At 42.1% G+C, this 19,316-nt stretch overlaps 1 protein-coding gene across 1 annotated transcript in view; it reads left to right on the forward strand.

The window, feature by feature from the left end:
* Positions 1-19,316, forward strand: part of RNF213 (ring finger protein 213) — an 881,087-nt gene that overhangs the window by 606,817 nt on the left and 254,954 nt on the right. Inside the window, exons 24-25 of the mRNA XM_053706514.1 lie at positions 78-233; positions 790-4,326. Of these exons, the coding sequence (XP_053562489.1) occupies positions 78-233; positions 790-4,326 (3,693 nt within the window). The remainder of the gene's footprint in view (positions 1-77; positions 234-789; positions 4,327-19,316) is intronic.

The raw sequence follows: 19,316 nt of genomic DNA on the forward strand, positions 1-19,316 counted from the left end.
CCAGTGTTTTCGAAACGTTGGGATTTGCCATCACTTTAAGTGTTTTAATCAACCAGTTTTCCCTTTTTCTGAACCAGGTAATCGGTGGAATTTCAGAATTCCTCTTTAAGCTTCTGGTTCTGCAGTACTTAATGGATTCTGAGGGTATAATGTGGAAAAGACAACCTTGTCATCTATATGTCATAGAGATCTTGGAATCCTCCTGTGCAATGCTGAAGAAGCCTACCAGATCTGTGAGTACATTTACTTATGATGCTCTTTAGCTGGTTAGGTTTGTTACAGTTTTCTAAACCTTGATCAACTAATGTAGAATACTTTTTGTGAACTAGATTTAATGATTAAATAAATGATCAAGCATTGCAGCACACAGATATGATCCTTGATTGTTATGTGAGCCTTAAAACAATTTGAAAGTCAATATTTATCATTGTGGGCATATGTTTTATTGGTCTGGCTTCACCTCTTCTGAAGCTTTTTTTCTTCTATTTTTAAAAAAAATATATATATTTTTACTTCCCTCCACATTGAAAAAGGCACAGTATGCTCCTGTTTTTTTGTTGTTGCACTTAGCACTGCATGTGCGTTGTCAATAGTAAGAGGTGCAGAATTAGAGAAATGCTACATTGCTGTGTGCTTCAATGGTTTAAATCATTGCAAAAAGGAGCTTTTATTGATCTTCTACTGTATACAAAATATTTTAGATACACTAGTAATAAAAGCTAGCTAGACTGTACTATTGAGTTTCCATTGCAGTATCTGTTATTTATTTAAAAACTTTTTTTTCCATAGGTTTCCCATGTGACAAATCGCAATTTAATGGACTTTTTTCCAAAAATTTCATGTTGTACCCCAAAAGAAGTTCTTGTGCGGTTGACAGAAAATTCAACAACTGCATATTGTGGGGATCCTGGAATGGATGAAGAAGAGTTCCGTAGTGAATGCTTTCAGAGACCTTTTCAGTACTTAACTCGTTTTGAACAGAAACAAAATCTTGATACATTTACCTATGTAAAGGAATCTGTAGAAGGACATCCTGCTAGATGTGTGCAGATATTACTTATGTACTGTGGAATTATTGACCCCTCCTGGTCAGAGCTTAGGAATTTTGCATGGTTTTTAAATCTTCAACTAAAGGACTGTGAATCTTCTATTTTCTGTGATCACACCTTGGTTGGCGATACACTGCTAGGCTTCAAAAACTTTGTAGTCAACTTCATGATAATGATGGCAAAAGATTTTGCTACACCTTCTTTGCACATTGCGGATCAGAGTCCAGGCAGACAAACTTTTAATTTTGATGGAGTCAAAGAAGAAGATCTGGCTCCTTTCCTTATGCGTAAAAAGTGGGAGTCAGAGCCACACCCCTATATTTTCTTCAATGATGATCATGTGTCTTTGACATTTATTGGCTTCCATCTGCGTCCTAACAACTCAGGAGGTGTAGATGCTATAAATCCTAAGAATGACAGTGTTATCCAGAAAAATATAATGAGTGTGCAGTTATATCAGGGCTTGCAGCTTCAACGTGTTCCTTTCAATGTAGATTTTGACCAGTTACCAAGAGATGAAAAAATAAGTAAATTGTGCATGGTCCTAGGGATTCAGTGGCCATTTGATCCTGATGACACTTATGAGTTGACCATGGACAACATGTTGAAGATCCTGGCCATTAAGATGCGGTTTCGCTGTGGGATTCCTGTTATCATTATGGGTGAAACCGGCTGTGGTAAAACAAGGCTTATAAAATATCTTTGTAAATTATGCAAAGGATTTGTTGACACAGAAAACTTGAAACTTGTAAAAGTTCATGGAGGTACAAGCGCTGAAGCAATTTACACCAAAATTTTAGAGGCTCAAGACATTGCACTTTACAATAAAGAAAATCAATGTGATACTGTGTTATTTTTTGATGAGGCAAACACCACTGAAGCTATCAGTAGTATTAAGGAAGCTCTGTGTGATCGAACTGTGGAAGGAGAACCATTGATTAAAGACTCAGGCTTACAAATTATTGCTGCTTGTAATCCTTACCGAAAGCACACTGAGGAAATGATCAAACGTTTGGAGTCAGCAGGTTTAGGTTATAGAGTTAAGGCAGAAGAGACAAAGGAAAGGCTGGGCTCTATTCCCTTAAGGCAATTAGTATATCGTGTGCATGCTTTGCCTCCCAGTATGATGCCTCTAGTGTGGGATTTTGGGCAGCTAGATAATGAAACTGAAAAAAAATACATTCAACAAATTGTTCAACGTTTGGCAAATGAGGTTGGATTATCTAATAGTGCTGTTGAGTTATTAACTAATGTGCTCTCAGCTTCCCAGAGTTACATGAGGAAAAGAAATGATGAATGCAGCTTTGTTAGCCTCAGAGATGTAGAGCGTTGCATAGAGGTCTTCAAATGGTTTTATAATCATAATGAACAGTTGGTGAAAAACCTGAAAGATAAATACAGTTATTACGCAAGAGACAAATCAGTTTGGTCTCTCATACTTGCTGTTGGTGTATGTTACCATGCATCTTTAGAAAACAAAGAACCGTACAGAAAAAGCATATGTAATTACTTCCCTGCACCATACAAAGGAGAGCAGCACACTATCCTGCAAGAAATAACAAAAGTTCAAGATCTGTTCCTATCAGGTGTGATCTTAAGAGAAACCATAGCTAAAAATCTTGCCTTGAAGGAAAACCTATTTATGATGGTTATCTGCATTGAGCTTAAAATCCCACTGTTTCTTGTTGGAAAACCAGGGAGCTCAAAATCGCTTGCAAAAACTATTGTTGCTGATGCCATGCAAGGTCAGGCAGCTCACACTAATCTGTACAAAGATCTTAAGCAAATCCATCTTGTATCTTTTCAGTGCAGTCCTCATTCAACTCCTGAAGGCATCATAGGAACCTTTAAACACTGTGCACGATTCCAAGAAGGCAAAAATTTGAATGAGTATGTTTCTGTAGTGGTGTTAGATGAAATAGGCCTGGCAGAGGATTCTCCTAAAATGCCTTTAAAAACTTTGCATCCTTTGCTGGAAGATGGTTCCATTGATGATGACCCTTTGCCACACAAAAAAGTTGGATTCATTGGGATTTCTAACTGGGCTCTAGATCCTGCAAAAATGAATAGGGGTATTTTTGTATCTCGGGGAGACCCCAATAAAAATGAATTAATTGAAAGTGCAAGGGGAATCTGTTCATCTAATAAATTAGTTCTTGGAAAGCTTGACACCTTTTTCTCTGACTTTGCACAAGCTTACAAAGATGTTTGTAAAACACAGAAGAAGCAACAAAAGGAATTCTTTGGGTTGCGTGACTTCTACAGTCTGATCAAAATGATATTTGCTTTTACTAATCATTCTCAAAAGGAGCCAACAATGGATGAAATAGCTCGGGCTGTTTTGAGGAATTTCAGTGGAAAGGATGAGTTGAATGCCTTGGCCCTTTTTATTAAAAACAAAGAAGGAACGAAATATAGTGAGGAAATTAATACTATTGACTTGGTGATGGAAAACATTACAAGTTATAGTGATGACAGTGAATGCCGGTATCTACTTATATTGACTAAAAATTATGCAGCCTTACAGATACTACAACAGGCCTTTTTTAAAGGGAACCAACACGCTGAAATCATTTTTGGGTCCAGTTTTCCAAAAGATCAAGAATATACTCAAATCTGTAGAAATATCAATCGAATTAAGATTTGTATGGAAACAGGGCAAATGGTCATCCTCCTGAACCTCCAAAATCTATATGAAAGCCTCTATGATGCTTTGAACCAGTACTATGTTTATCTAGCAGGTCAAAAATATGTTGATTTAGGACTTGGAACACATCGAGTGAAATGCAGAGTACATCCTGCCTTTAGATTGATAGTCATAGAAGAAAAGGAAGTGGTGTATAAAGACTTTCCAATTCCACTGATCAACAGACTTGAGAAACATTATATGGATATTAACACTGTACTAACAGCAGAGCAAAAAGCCATTGTTCGTGAATTAGAGATCTGGATCAAAAATTTTACTACAGCCAATAAAGAGAAAGATAAATACACTCCATCAGATGTCTTTATTGGTTATCACTCAGACACCTGTGCATCAGTCGTTTTGCAAGTAACAGAAACGTTTAAAGAAGATCCAACATTTGAAAATATAATGGAAATAACGAAGGTGGCAAAATCTGTCCTATTAAATTGTGCCACACCCGATTCTGTTATTCGGCTGGGCAGCCAAGATCTGGTTGACGAATATTTCAAGAGGCAGAATCACAACTCTCTAATGGACTTTGTCTGTCATCACATACGTTCAGAATGTCAACATCGTACAGTTTTTACAGAGGTAATCCTTTACGATAGTCTCACATATCATGTGCAAATATTTGTAGTTTTTTTGTAATTTGATTTTATAATAATACTAAACTTTATAACATATGTGATCTTTAGAGTATTTTCTGTGCACAAGTCATTTGCTATTCTGGTTGATTTTAGTCACTCTCTTATTTTAAAGGGACAGTAAACTCTGTTTCTTCTCACAATTATTTGAGAAAGTGTGGTATCAATATTTGAAACATCAAGCTTTGTTAAAGCATATCATGATTTTTAACCCCTGTTTATATCTCCAAAGTCACCTGTACTAACACTTTTTTTTTATGTCACTGGTGGGACAGCTAATTATATGCATATCGACTGCTCAGTTCAGCAGAGTGGTGCACACTCACTCCCAATGGCTTTCAGTTCGATTGACAGAAGACTGATCACATGTAATTTGGCGGCCACAGTATAAATAGTAAATAAGATCTTTTCTCATTTATGCATTTAGATTTAGTAATTGGAATTAACTGCTTTGCGGTGGCAGTCGTACAGCACTTGTTTAATAGGTCTTCAACCAATCATCCTGGCGGTGTTTGCCATCGGGAGTGTGCACTACTTTGCCAAAAGCTTGAAGAAAAAACAAGCACAGAGGAGGCAACCTAGTATGTGTTAGTAAGGGTGACTTTGGGGGTATAAAAATGGGTTCAAAATCATGACATGCTTTATGAGTGCTCATATTGTGGCCACGCTATCTCAAATAATTGTGGAAAAAAATAGTGTTTGCTGACCCTTTAAGCATATTTAAATCTTGTAATGAAACATCAATAATGCTTCTTTCAAGTTGGCAAAATTGAATTCATGTTAAAAAATAGTGTATAAACTGACATTTACTGGGTTTGTTAAAATCAAACATTTGTACAATTACACTTTTCTCCTGTTAAGTGTGGTCAGTCCACGGGTCATCATTACTTCTGGGATATTAACTCCTCCCCAACAGGAAGTGCAAGAGGATCACCCAGCAGAGTTGCTATATAGCTCCTCCCCTCTACGTCACACCCAGTCATTCTCTTGCACCCAACTAATAGATAGGATGTGTGAGAGGACTGTGGTGATTATACTTAGTTTTTATATCTTCAATCAAAAGTTTGTTATTTTAAAACAGCACCGGAGTGTGTTGTTCCCTCTCAGGTAGAATTTGAAGAAGAATCTACCTGAGTTTTTGTATGATTTTAGCCGGCGTAGTTAAGATCATCTTGCTGTTCTCGGCCATCTGAGGAGTGAGGTAAACTTCAGATCAGGGGACAGCGGGCAGGTTAACCTGCAAAGAGGTATGTAGCAGCATATTATTTTCTGAGGAATGGAATTGACTGAGAAAATACTGCCAATACCGATATAATGTAAGTTCAGCTTTAAATGCAGTAGTAGCAACTGGTATCAGGCTGTCATGTATGTATATTTACACTTCAGTATTCTGGGGAATGGCACTTCACTGGGATAATACTGTATGCATAAGACTTTTTAGCCTAACTTGCAGTGGGAACGACTAGCAACAGGCTTTCTAATGACATTTTATTTATTTGATGTTAAACGTTTTGCTGGCATGTTAAATCGTTTAATTATCTGAGGTACTGGGTGAAAAATTGTTTTGGGCACTGTTTTTCCACTTGGCGGTTGTTTTATTTAATTTAAGACAGTTTACTGATCTCCCTCACTGTTGTGTGTGAGGGGGAGGGGCCTATTTTGGCGCTTTTGCTACGCATCAGAAAATTCAGTCACAAGTCTGTTTTTTTCCCTGCATGATCCGGTTCGTCTCTACTGAGCTCAAGGGTCTTCAAAAGTTATTTTGAGGGAGGTAATCACTCACAGCAGACCTGTGAGATTGTGCTTTGACTGTGATAAAAAACGTTTATTTTCTGTACATTTTTTCTGCTATTCAGGGGTAGTTATCCATTGCTAATGGGGGCAATCCTTTGCTAAAATTGTGTTTTTACCGGAAAGAATTTGATGTTATAGTTTCTCCGGTTTATTGTAACTCAACTGTCATAACTTTTTTTCTGTGCTTCTTAAAGGCACAGTACGTTTTTCATATTATTTGTAAATTGAATTGAAAGTATTTCCAAGTTGCTAGTTTAATTGCTAGTGTGTTAAACATGTCTGACTCAGAGGAATATCTCTGTGCTATATGTGCTAAAGCCAAAGTGGAGCCCAATAGAAATTTATGTACTAATTGCATTGATGCTACTTTAAATAAAAGTCAATCTGTACAAATTGAACATCATTCCCCAAACAACGAGGGGAGAGTTATGCCGACTAACTCGCCTCACGTGTCAGTACCTGCATCTCCCGCTCGGGAGGTGCGTGATATTGTAGCGCCGAGTACATCAGGGCGGCCATTACAAATCACATTACAGGACATGGCTAATGTTATGACTGAAGTTTTGTCTAAATTACCAGAACTTAGAGGTAAGCGTGATCACTCTGGGGTGAGAACAGAGTGCGCTGTTAATAATAGGGCCATGTCTGATACTGCGTCACAGTATGCAGAACATGAGGACGGAGAGCTTCAATCTGCAGGTGACGGTTCTGATCCCAATAGAGTGGATTCAGACATTTCTAATTTTAAGTTTAAGCTCGAAAACCTCCGTGTACTGTTAGGGGAGGTATTAGCAGCTCTGAATGATTGTAACACTGTTGCAATCCCAGAGAAATTATGTAGGCTGGATAGATACTATGCGGTACCGGCGAGTACTGACGTATTTCCTATACCTAAGAGGCTTACAGAGATAATTACTAAGGAGTGGGATAGGCCCGGTGTACCCTTTTCCCCCCTCCTGTATTTAGAAAAATGTTTCCAATAGACGCCACCACACGGGACTTATGGCAGACGGTCCCTAAGGTGGAGGGAGCGGTTTCTACTCTGGCTAAGCGTACCACTATCCCGGTGGAGGATAGCTGTGCCTTTTCAGATCCAATGGATAAAAAATTAGAGGGTTACCTTAAGAAAATGTTTGTTCAACAAGGTTTTATATTGCAACCCCTTGCATGTATTGCGTCTGTCACGGCCGCGGCCGCTTTTTGGTCCGAGTCCCTGGAAGAGACTCTTGACTCAATAACTATAGATGAGATTTCAAACAAGCTTAAAACACTTAAGCTAGCTAATTCATTTGTTTCAGATGCCGTAGTACATTTAACCAAACTTACGGCTAAGAATTCCGGATTCGCCATTCAGGCACGCAGAGCACTGTGGCTAAAATCCTGGTCAGCTGATGTTACTTCTAAATCTAAATTACTTAACATACCTTTCAAAGGGCAGACCTTATTCGGGCCCGGTTTGAAAGAAATTATCGCTGACATTACAGGAGGTAAGGGCCATGCCCTACCTCAAGACAGAGCCAAACCTAAGGCTAGACAGTCTAATTTTCGTTCCTTTCGTAATTTCAAGGCAGGAGCAGCATCAACTTCCTCTGCACCAAAACAGGAAGGAGCTGTTGCTCGCTACAGACAAGGCTGGAGACCTAACCAGTCCTGGAACAAGGGCAAGCAGGCCAGAAAACCTGCTGCTGCCCCTAAGACAGCATGAATTGAGGGCCCCCGATCCGGGAACGGATCTAGTGGGGGGCAGACTTTCTCTCTTCGCCCAGGCTTGGGCAAGAGATGTCCAGGATCCCTGGGCGTTAGAGATCATATCTCAGGGATATCTTCTGGACTTCAAATCCTCTCCCCCAAAAGGGAGATTTCATCTGTCAAGGTTGTCAACAAACCAAATAAAGAAAGAGGCGTTTCAACGCTGTGTACAAGATCTTTTACTAATGGGAGTGATCCATCCGGTTCCGCGGTCGGAACACGGACAGGGGTTTTACTCAAATCTGTTTGTGGTTCCCAAAAAAGAGGGAACCTTCAGGCCAATCTTGGATTTAAAGATCCTAAACAAATTCCTAAGAGTTCCATCGTTCAAAATGGAAACTATTCGGACAATCCTACCCATGATCCAAGAGGGTCAGTACATGACCACAGTGGATTTAAAGGATGCTTACCTTCACATACCGATTCACAAAGATCATTACCGGTATCTAAGGTTTGCCTTCCTAGACAGGCATTACCAGTTTGTAGCTCTTCCTTTCGGATTGGCTACGGCTCCAAGGATCTTCACAAAGGTTCTGGGTGCTCTTCTGGCGGTGCTAAGACCTGCGAGGAATTTCGGTAGCTCCGTACCTAGACGACATTCTGATACAAGCTTCAAGCTTTCAAGCTGCCAAGTCTCATACAGAGTTAGTACTGGCGTTTCTAAGGTCGCATGGATGGAAGGTGAACGAAAAGAAGAGTTCTCTCTTTCCACTCACAAGAGTTCCCTTTTTGGGGACTCTTATAGATTCTGTAGAAATGAAGATCTACCTGACAGAAGACAGGTTAACAAAGCTTCAAAATGCATGCCGTGTCCTTCATTCCATTCAACACCCGTCAGTGGCTCAATGCATGGAGGTGATCGGCTTAATGGTAGCGGCAATGGACATAGTTCCCTTTGCACGCCTACATCTCAGACCGCTGCAATTGTGCATGCTAAGTCAGTGGAATGGGGATTACTCAGATTTGTCCCCTACTCTGAATCTGGATCAAGAGACCAGAAATTCTCTTCTATGGTGGCTTTCTCGGCCACATCTGTCCAGGGGGATGCCATTCAGCAGGCCAGATTGGACAATTGTAACAACAGACGCCAGCCTACTAGGTTGGGGCGCTGTCTGGAATTCTCTGAAGGCTCAGGGATCATGGACTCAGGAGGAGAGCCTCCTGCCAATAAACATTCTGGAATTGAGAGCAGTTCTCAATTCCCTTCTGGCTTGGCCCCAGTTAACAACTCGGGGGTTCATCAGGTTTCAGTCGGACAACATCACGACTGTAGCTTACATCAACCATCAAGGAGGGACAAGAAGCTCCCTAGCGATGATGGAAGTATCAAAGATAATTCGCTGGGCAGAGTCTCACTCTTGCCACCTGTCAGCAATCCACATCCCGGGAGTGGAGAACTGGGAGGCGGATTTCCTAAGTCGTCAGACTTTTCATCCGGGGGAGTGGGAACTTCATCCGGAGGTCTTTGCCCAAATACTTCGACGTTGGGGCAAACCAGAGATAGATCTCATGGCGTCTCGACAGAACGCCAAGCTTCCTTGTTACGGGTCCAGATCCAGGGATCCGGGAGCGGTCCTGATAGATGCTTTGACAGCACCTTGGACCTTCGGGATGGCTTATGTGTTTCCACCCTTTCCGATGCTTCCTCGATTGATTGCCAGAATCAAACAGGAGAGAGCATCGGTGATTCTAATAGCGCCTGCGTGGCCACGCAGGACTTGGTATGCAGATCTAGTGGACATGTCATCCTGTCCACCTTGGTCTCTGCCTCTGAGACAGGACCTTCTGATCCAGGGTCCCTTCAAACATCAAAATCTAATTTCTCTGAAGCTGACTGCTTGGAAATTGAACGCTTGATCTTATCAAAACGTGGTTTTTCTGAGTCAGTAATTGATACCTTAATACAGGCTAGGAAGCCTGTTACCAGAAAGATTTACCATAAAATATGGCGTAAATACTTACATTGGTGCGAATCCAAGAGTTACTCATGCAGGCCCATTTATCAAGCTCCGTACGGAGCTTGAAGGGCCGTGTTTCTGGCGAGTCTTCAGACTCGCCAGAAACACAAGTTATGAAGCAGCGGTCTAAAGACCGCTGCTCCATAACCCTGTCCGCCTGCTCTGAGCAGGCGGACAGGAATCACCTGAAATCAACCCGATCGAATACGATCGGGTTGATTGACAGCTCCCTGCTGGCGGCCGATTGGCCGCGAGTCAGCAGGGGGCGGCGTTGCACCAGCAGCTCTTGTGAGCTGCTGGTGCAATGTTAAATGTGGAGAGCGTATTGCTCTCCGCATTTAGCGAGGTCTTGCGGACCTGATCCGCAGTGTCGGATCAGGTCCGCAAGCCCTTTGATAAATGGGCCCCCTCGAGTAAGCTTAGGATTCCTAGGATATTGTCTTTTCTACAAGAAGGTTTAGAAAAGGGTTTATCCGCTAGTTCTTTAAAGGGACAGATTTCAGCTCTGTCCATTCTTTTACACAAACGTCTGTCAGAAGTTCCAGACGTTCAGACTTTTTGTCAGGCTTTGGCCAGGATTAAGCCTGTGTTTAAGACTGTTGCTCCACCATGGAGTTTAAACTTAGTTCTTAACGTTTTACAGGGTGTTCCGTTTGAACCCCTTCATTCCATTGATATCAAATTGTTATCTTGGAAAGTTCTGTTTTTAATGGCTATTTCATCGGCTCGAACAGTCTCTGAGTTATCGGCCTTACATTGTGATTCTCCTTATCTGATTTTTCATTCAGACAAGGTAGTTCTGCGTACTAAACCTGGGTTCTTACCTAAGGTAGTCACTAACAGGAATATCAATCAAGAAATTGTTGTTCCATCATTGTGTCCTAATCCTTCTTCAAAGAAGGAACGTCTTCTACACAATCTAGACGTAGTCCGTGCCCTGAAATTTTATTTACAGGCAACTAAAGATTTTCGACAAACTTCTTCCCTGTTTGTCGTTTATTCTGGACAGAGGAGAGGTCAAAAAGCTTCTGCTACCTCTCTCTCCTTTTGGCTTCGTAGTATAATACGTTTAGCTTATGAGACTGCTGGACAGCAGCCTCCTGAAAGAATTACAGCTCATTCTACTAGAGCTGTGGCTTCCACTTGGGCCTTTAAGAATGAGGCCTCTGTTGAACAGATTTGCAAGGCTGCAACTTGGTCTTCTCTTCATACTTTTTCCAAATTTTACAAATTTGACACTTTTGCTTCTTCGGAGGCTGTTTTTGGGAGAAAGGTTCTTCAGGCAGTGGTTCCTTCCGTATAAAGATCCTGCCTGTCCCTCCCGTCATCCGTGTACTTTAGCTTTGGTATTGGTATCCCAGAAGTAATGATGACCCGTGGACTGACCACACTTAACAGGAGAAAACATAATTTATGCTTACCTGATAAATTCCTTTCTCCTGTAGTGTGGTCAGTCCACGGCCCGCCCTGTTTTTATGGCAGGTCTAAATTTTTAAATTATACTCCAGTCACCACTGCACCCTTTGGCTTCTCCTTTCTCGTTGGTTCTCGGTCGAATGACTGGGTGTGACGTAGAGGGGAGGAGCTATATAGCAACTCTGCTGGGTGATCCTCTTGCACTTCCTGTTGGGGAGGAGTTAATATCCCAGAAGTAATGATGACCCGTGGACTGACCACACTACAGGAGAAAGGAATTTATCAGGTAAGCATAAATTATGTTTTTATTAAAATTTTAGGAACAGATAACAAATTGCAATTTTACAGGCTAGTATCACCAGTATAGGCAACTAAAATTAATTTAATGCGCATAAAGCATTGAAATATGAAATTGCAATATAAAATGTTTAAAACTTTGCAATATACTTTATTTATTTTGCCACATTTTTCTGAATATCGTTGGTTTCCCAAGACTTCACAAGCCTAACCCTGCTACATATCTATCCCTATTTGGCCTCAGCAATCAAGTTGTTAATGTTGTCAAAGATATTTCAAAGTTGACTGGTAAATTAATTTATTTTATTGTAAGAGTAGAGAAAAATCTTGTAATTGCAATGTGTTTATGTGCCTTTAATGATGACTAATCCATAATAATATAGTTTGGGCTAGATTTCAAGTTGGCTTTTTGCTCGTGTTGGAAATAGTGCTCATATTACAATTGGAAAGTAAACGCTTTGCTTGAGTGCAAATGCTATTGCGCTCATCGGGTTAGCGTGACTGAAGAATTCACTTAAAGGGTAGTGAGTTAAAAAAAAAGTTGCATAAAACACAACATAAATGCATTTAAAAGTACAGATACACTCATATAAACACGTTCTAATAACAATTATTTATTATATTTTATATTATTAATGGCTCAAAGATTTTTGGTAAAAGGTGTTTGAAAAAAGAGGGCTATAACATATATATACACACACACATATATATATATATATATATATATATATATATATATATATATATATATATATATATATATATATATATATATATATATATATATATATATATATATATGCACAGTGTGTGTATATATATTTATATGTGTGTATATATATATATATATATATATATATTTATGTGTGTATATATATATACTAGGCGATAGTCTATGTTTAAAAACTACAACCCTTCAAGCTAAAGTTACAAATAAAAATAATGAAAAATTACAGAAAAAAAAAATAAACAAAGGTATCCAAAATAAAAAATGTAAACCTAAACTAATACCCCTATAAAAATAAAAAATCCCCCAAAATAAAAACACCCCCTTATCGAATACTAAACTACCAAGGGCCTTTTGTAGGGCATTGCCCTAAGTTAAACAGCTCTTTCATCATCTTCTATCTTCATCCGGAGTGAAGGCGGCGCAGAACTGTGTTCCTGATGCATGGATCCTCAGCGGCGGTCCTCAACGGCGGCGTGGAGGCTCCACTTCATCCAATGTCTGTCGTAGACTGAAGATTGAATGCTAGGTACCGCAATCAATTTGGGGTACCTTGCATTCCTATTGGCTAAAATTTTGAAATCAGCCAATAGGATTAGAGCTACTGAAATCCTATTGGCTGTTCAAATCAGCCAATAAGGTTTCATTAGCTCTTATCCTATTAGCTGATTTTAAAATATCAGCCAATAGGAATGCAAGATACCCCAATAAATATGGGGTACCTTGCATTCAATCTTCAGTGTGCTGCGGACGATCGCATGAAGAGGAGCCTCTACGCCACCGAGGATGACCGCCATCGAGGATCGCAACATCTGGGAAGACCGCTCCACACCGCCTTCGCTGTGGATGAAGATAGAAGAGGATGGACCCGCCTGGAAGAAGACCTCCGCTGGACTTCAGGAACCGTGAGTACCTATTTGGGGCTTAGTGTTAGGGTTGTTTTTTTTTTGGGGGGGGGTTATTTTTAAAACTAGGGATTTGGGTGCTGTAAAAGAGCTGAATTCCCTTTTAAGGGCAGTAAAAGAGCTGAATACCCGTTTAAGGGCAATGCCCATGCAAATGCCCCTTTAGGGGAAATGGGTAGTTTATGTTTTTTTAGTGTTACGTTTTTTATTTTGGAGGTTTGGTGAGCGGGGGGTTTTACTGTTAGGGGGGACTTGGTTTATTTTTTATTGTAAAAGAACCAATTTCTTTAGGGCAATGCTCGACATAAAGCCCTTTTAAGGGCTATTGGTAGTTTATTCTTAGATTAGGGGGTGTTTTTATTTTGGGGGGGGGGGCATTTTAATTTTTATAGGGATTAGGTTTAATGTTTTTATTTTTGATAATGTGGTTTATTATTTTCTTCTTAATATGAAGAGAGTCCATGGCATCATTCCTTACTGTTGGGAAATACTAAATCTGGCCACCAGGAGGAGGCAAAGACACCCCAGCCAAAGGCTTAAATACTCCCCTACTTCCCTCTTATCCTAGTCATTCTTTGCCTTTTGTCAAAGGAGGTTGGCAGAAAAGTGTCAGAAGATTTGAGTAGTTCCTTATGAAGGTTATCTACCCTTCGAAATGGGACTGGAGTTTTAAGTAGTCTTGTCAGCCTCTCAGTGAGAGCTTTGACGAATGTTAGAGTCTGGAGATGCAGGGAGAGTCTTTCTGCTAACTCATCCAGACTCGTATTAACAGCTCCTAAGCAATCAGTGTTGACAAGTTTCTCTGCCTGCTTCCATCACTCAAGTCCATGTCAGGAGAGATGCTACAAGACTGTCACACTTGAGAGACTGTGTTTCTATTCCACGGCATTGATTCCGGTAAGATCGTTTCATTTTTTACACATATAATAACGCCAGAAGACAGGGTCATAGTGTGGCTCCTTTTATCTGTATGGAATCAAGGGTTAATATCTCCTTAGGGGGATTAATGAACAGTGGGGATTAATCACATACATTTATTTGATTATACTGCGACATGTGTGAGATGTTTTTTGGGCTCAGGCAAATGTTGGAATGTACAGGTCTTTAGTTTATTTTTTTGAGCTGCGCAGCTTGAATGGCTTGGTGCACTTTTTTTGCTCTTATAGCAGGGGCAGTCCTGCATTGTGCACCATGTGACCGGGTGGGGTCACACTTTATTTCCTCTTTCCTGACTGTGCTGGTTACCGGAGAAGAAGCGGTTTCTCTATTTTGCCTTGGTCATAGGAGGTGGTGAGTGCCCCAGCCATTGGGAGTATAAAGGTGCCGTTTTTTCTTATTAATCAATGCTTTGTAAGCGCAAGCTATGGAGGATTCTGATGCGTTAGAGGGTACTCCCTCTTTACCTAAGTCTAATACCTGTCTATATTGTGAGGAGGCCGTGGTATACCCCCCCTCTCAACTATGTTCCAAATGCCTTGATAAAGTAATCATGTCAAAGAAAGTTAATATGTTTGATACCACTGAGCCATCCACCTCTGAGGAGTCTCCATCCCGTGAGATGCACACCCTACAGTCATCTCCTAAAACACATGCAGCTTCCCATAGCACTCCTAATCCTTAATCTGGAGGGAGCCTTTTACCACCAGACTTTACTGCACAGTTACAAACGGCGGTGTCTGTGGCCTTTAGTGCTTTACCTCGCCCTGCTAAGCACAAGTGAAAGGTCAAATATTGCTATCCTTCCCAGGGTTCATCGACTAGTTTGTTAGATTTATCTGATACGAGATTATCCGATGATAAAGGTGTCTCTGAGGGCGCACTTTCTGGGTCAGAGTCTGCTGCCTCTAAGACTCCAGCTGCGGAGGAACCAGACTTTAGATTTAGGATTGAACATTTATGCTTTCTGTTGAAGGAAGTTTTGGCGATGTTAGAGGTTCCAAAGCACAAATTGCCTGAGGGACCTTTGATTCCTAAATTAGATAAGGTTTATGAGGACAGGGTTGTACAACAAACTTTCCCGGTTCCTGTAAAGATGGTGAACATTGTTAAGAATGAATGGGAAAGGATTGGTTCTTCCTTTTCCCCTTCGTCTTCCTTTAAGAAATTGTTCCCGGTCCCGGACTCTCAATTGGAGTTGTGGGGTTCCATCCCCAAGGTGGATGGCGCTATCTCCACGCTTGCTAAACGCACTACTATCCTGCTTGAGGATAGTTCATTGTTCAAAGAGCCCATGGATAAGAAGATAGAAACTCTGTTAAGAAAGATGTTTCAACATACTGGATATTTATTTCAACCAACAGCAGCTGTTGCTGCGGTTGCTGGAGTGGCTACCTATTGGTGTTACTCCTTATCTGAGTTGATCGAGGTGGAGGGTGCCCTCGACGTGATCCAGAAAAGAATTATGGCCTTAAGGGTTGCTAATTCTTTTATTTGTGATGCAAATATGCAAATTATTCGCCTGAATGCTAAGGCTTCAAGTTTTTTTGTTCAAGCCCGTAAGGCACTCTGGCTGAAGTCCTGGTCTGTGGACATGACTTCTAAGTCCAGACTTCTTTCCCTCCCCTTTAAGGGAAAGATTTTATTTGGTCCAGGCCTGGACTCCATTATCTCCATGGTTACTGGAGGCAAAGGTGCCTTTTTACCGCAGTATGAGAGGAACAAGCCTAAGGGACAAGGTCCTAATTTTCATTCCTTTCATCCTGATAAATCCCAACGTCAGCAGCCCTCTGCAAAGCCCGAGCAATCCAAGAGTACTTGTAAGCTGGCTTAGTCCTGGAATATATCCAAGCAGAGCAAGAAGCCCACCGAGACAAAGTTGGCATGAAGGGGCGGCCCCCGATATAGTTCTGGATCACATAGGGGGCAGACTGTTGCTCTTTTCAGACACTGTGAGGCTCGTGGGATACTCCTCTATAAGACCGAACTCGGCCAGTAGTCTTGTTATCCCGGCGTCGAGTATCAGGGAAATGAGGAGAGCAGCACTCACCACAGACAGGACAGCACAAGGCAAATTAGGCAGACAGGATACAGCAACAGAAAAGCAGACCAGCAATTCAGGGTTAAACAGGAGACGTAGTGAGACGGGGAAGCAACAATGTATCAGACCAGTAGCTCAGGGGTTAACCAGGTAGTGTAGTAAGACAGGCAAGGTTTCGGCAACAAAGTATCAGTCCAGCAGATTAGGGGTTAACCAGGTAGTGTAGTAAGACAGGCAGGGTTCAGTAACAAGTATAATCCAGCAAACGATCTGTTTACATACCGTTTACCGCCCGGCCGGCATCAGGAGCGTGCAGCGATGACGTCAGCGCCGCACGCATACTGAGCCGACAAAGCCCAAGGCAACGAGCATGGAGAGGACGCCGCGCCCCTAGCAACGGCACGTCGTGACATAGCCCCCTCCTCAAGGGTTCCCTCCGGGAACCAGAGCCGGCTTCAAAGGATGAGCAGCATGGTATTTGGAGACCAGAGATGGAGCATGCAAATCACGGGCAGAGACCCAGGAACGGTCTGCCACAGAGTAACCCTTCCAATGTATCAGATACTGCAGTTGTCTGCGCCTGTATCTGGAGTCCAGAATCTTAGCCACTTCATATTCGGGGTTACCATGGATCAAGAGCGGAGGAGGAGGAGTTTGAGGCTGGGAATATATATTCTTGATGCAAGGTTTGAGTAGTGAGATGTGGAAGACTGGATGTATGTGTAGGGTTCTCGGCAAGGCCACTTTGTAGGTAACAGGAGACAGTCTTTTCAGGACCTTGTAAGGACCAATAAACCTAGGCCCCAATTTGTGACAGGGTTGACGTAGGCGGATATGTTGAGTGGAGACACAAACCTGTTCACCCACCGGAATGGCACGTACAGAAGCCCTATGATGGTCAGCAAACTTCTTACATCTAGAGACAGCTGAACACAGCTGAGAGCGAATAAGTTGCCAATGAGTGGTGAGATCAGTAACGTGACGGTCTGCGGCAGGAACCCCAGTGGACCGAACTGAAAGAGGTAAGATACAAGGTTGATAACCTGCTGCAGCTTGAAACGGAGAGCATCAAAGAGACGAGTGCCAATGAGTGTTTCTTGCCAGTTCAGCTAGGGGTAGCAAACCAGACCAGTTGGTATGGTGAGTGTTGACAAAGGCTCTAAGGTAGGCTTCAAGGAAACGCTGCTTCCAATCAACTTACAAAAGGCTCTCCAGAAGGCAGAGATGAACTGTGAACCCCTGTCGGAGACAATATTTACAGGAATGTTATGAAGTTGTACCACATGCAAGTGAAAAAGGGAAGACAATTCCTGAGCAGAAGGCAGTTTGGTTAGGGGTACGAAGTGAGCCAGTCTGGAAATGCGATCCACCACAACCCAGATAACTGTATGGTGGTCGGAAGAGGGAAGATCAACAATGAAGTCCATTGTTATGTGCATCCAGGGTCATTTGGGAATGGACAATGGTTGGAGCAAGCCAGAAGGCAAGGATCGGGGAGTCTTGTAGGTAGCACAAATTGTGCAGGCTTTCACGTAGTCCTGAGTGTCAGACTTCATAGTAGGCGACCAAACATGTTGGTGAAGATGCCTGAAGGTCCTAGTCGAACCAGGATGTTCAGAGAGTTTTCTATCATGAGCACAGGGTTCCGAGGTACAAAGAGGATATCAGAGGCCATGGGGGCACCAGGAGGTTTACTAGACTGAGCACGTTGCAATCTTTGCAGAAGAGTGGTATTGAGTTGAGCGATCACACAGGAGGGGGGTATGATGTGTTCAATAGGAGCTTCGGAGGAATCACTTGAGTGAGAGAACTGACGGGAAAGGGCGTCTGCCTTCTTGTTCTTGGTCCCAGGAAGGTAGGAAAGCACTGGCCTGACGAGGGTTGAGTCGATGAGCAGTTTCTAGGTAAGTCAGATTCTTATGGTCGGTGAGGATTTGGATAGGATTGACGGTGCCCTCCAACCAGTGATGCCATTCAGTTAAGGCCATTTTAATGGCTAAGAGTTCACGATTTCCCACATCGTAGTTCCTCTCAGCAGGAGTGAAAAGTTTAGAAAAAAAGGCTACAGAGTGTGATTTGGAAGTCAGAGGGTCTCTTTGGGTAAGAACTGCTCCAGCCCCTACCTCGGAGGCATCAACCTCTAAAGTGAACTGTAGGTCAGGATCAGGATTGCGGTGCACAGGAGCAGAACAGAAAGCCTTTTTCAGACAAGAAAAGGCATTTATGGCCTCAGGAGGCCAATGTTTACAGTCCTTATTCCGTCTAGTCAATTCAGTGAGAGGAGCGACTGTTTGAGAAAAGTTCTTTATGAACTTGCGGTGATAATTGGAGAACCTCTGTAATTCCTTTAAGGAGGTAGGTTGAGGCCATTCTAATACTGCGGTGAGTTTAGCAGGATCCATGGCAAAACCCTCCTTCAAGATGACATATCGAGATGACATATCCAAAGAATTGGATCCGGACTTGATCAAACTTAAATTTTTCTAGCTTCGCTACCAAAGAGTTATCCCTGAGACGAAGAAGCACCTGTCTCACGGGCCTGTGATGCTCCTCTAAAGTGGAAGAGAAAACAAGGATATCATCCAAGTAGACGATGACAGTGGAAGAGGCCACAAAAGACGTCGTTGACAAATGCCTGGAAGACTGCAGCGGCATTACACAGCCCAAAGGGCATTACAAGGTATTCGTAATGCCCCGATCTTGTGTTGAAGGCAGTCTTCCATTCGTAGCCTGGAAAGATACGAATTAAATTGTATGCCCCACGTAAGTCCAATTTAGTGAAGAAGCGAGCATTCTGGAGTGAGTCATACAATTCAGTGATCAGTGGTATGGGATAGCAATTCTTGATGGTTATGTTGTTCAAGGCCCTGTAGTCTATGCAGGGTCTGAGCTCACCATCCTTCTTACCAACAAAAAAGCCATCCCCAGCAGGAGAAGAAAAAGGGCAAATGAAACCTTTAGCTAGGTTCTCTTGGATGTACTCCTCCATGGATTTGGTTTCAGCCTTGGAGAGTGGATACGTCCTGCCTTTAGGAAGTGCGGCTCCGGGAAGGAGGTCGATCTTGCAGTCATAGGGACGGTGGGATGGCAGCACATCGCCTACTTTTTTCTTAA

The sequence above is a fragment of the Bombina bombina genome, chromosome 1 (genome assembly GCF_027579735.1).
Source record: "Bombina bombina isolate aBomBom1 chromosome 1, aBomBom1.pri, whole genome shotgun sequence".
Taxonomy (NCBI): Eukaryota; Metazoa; Chordata; class Amphibia; order Anura; family Bombinatoridae; genus Bombina; species Bombina bombina.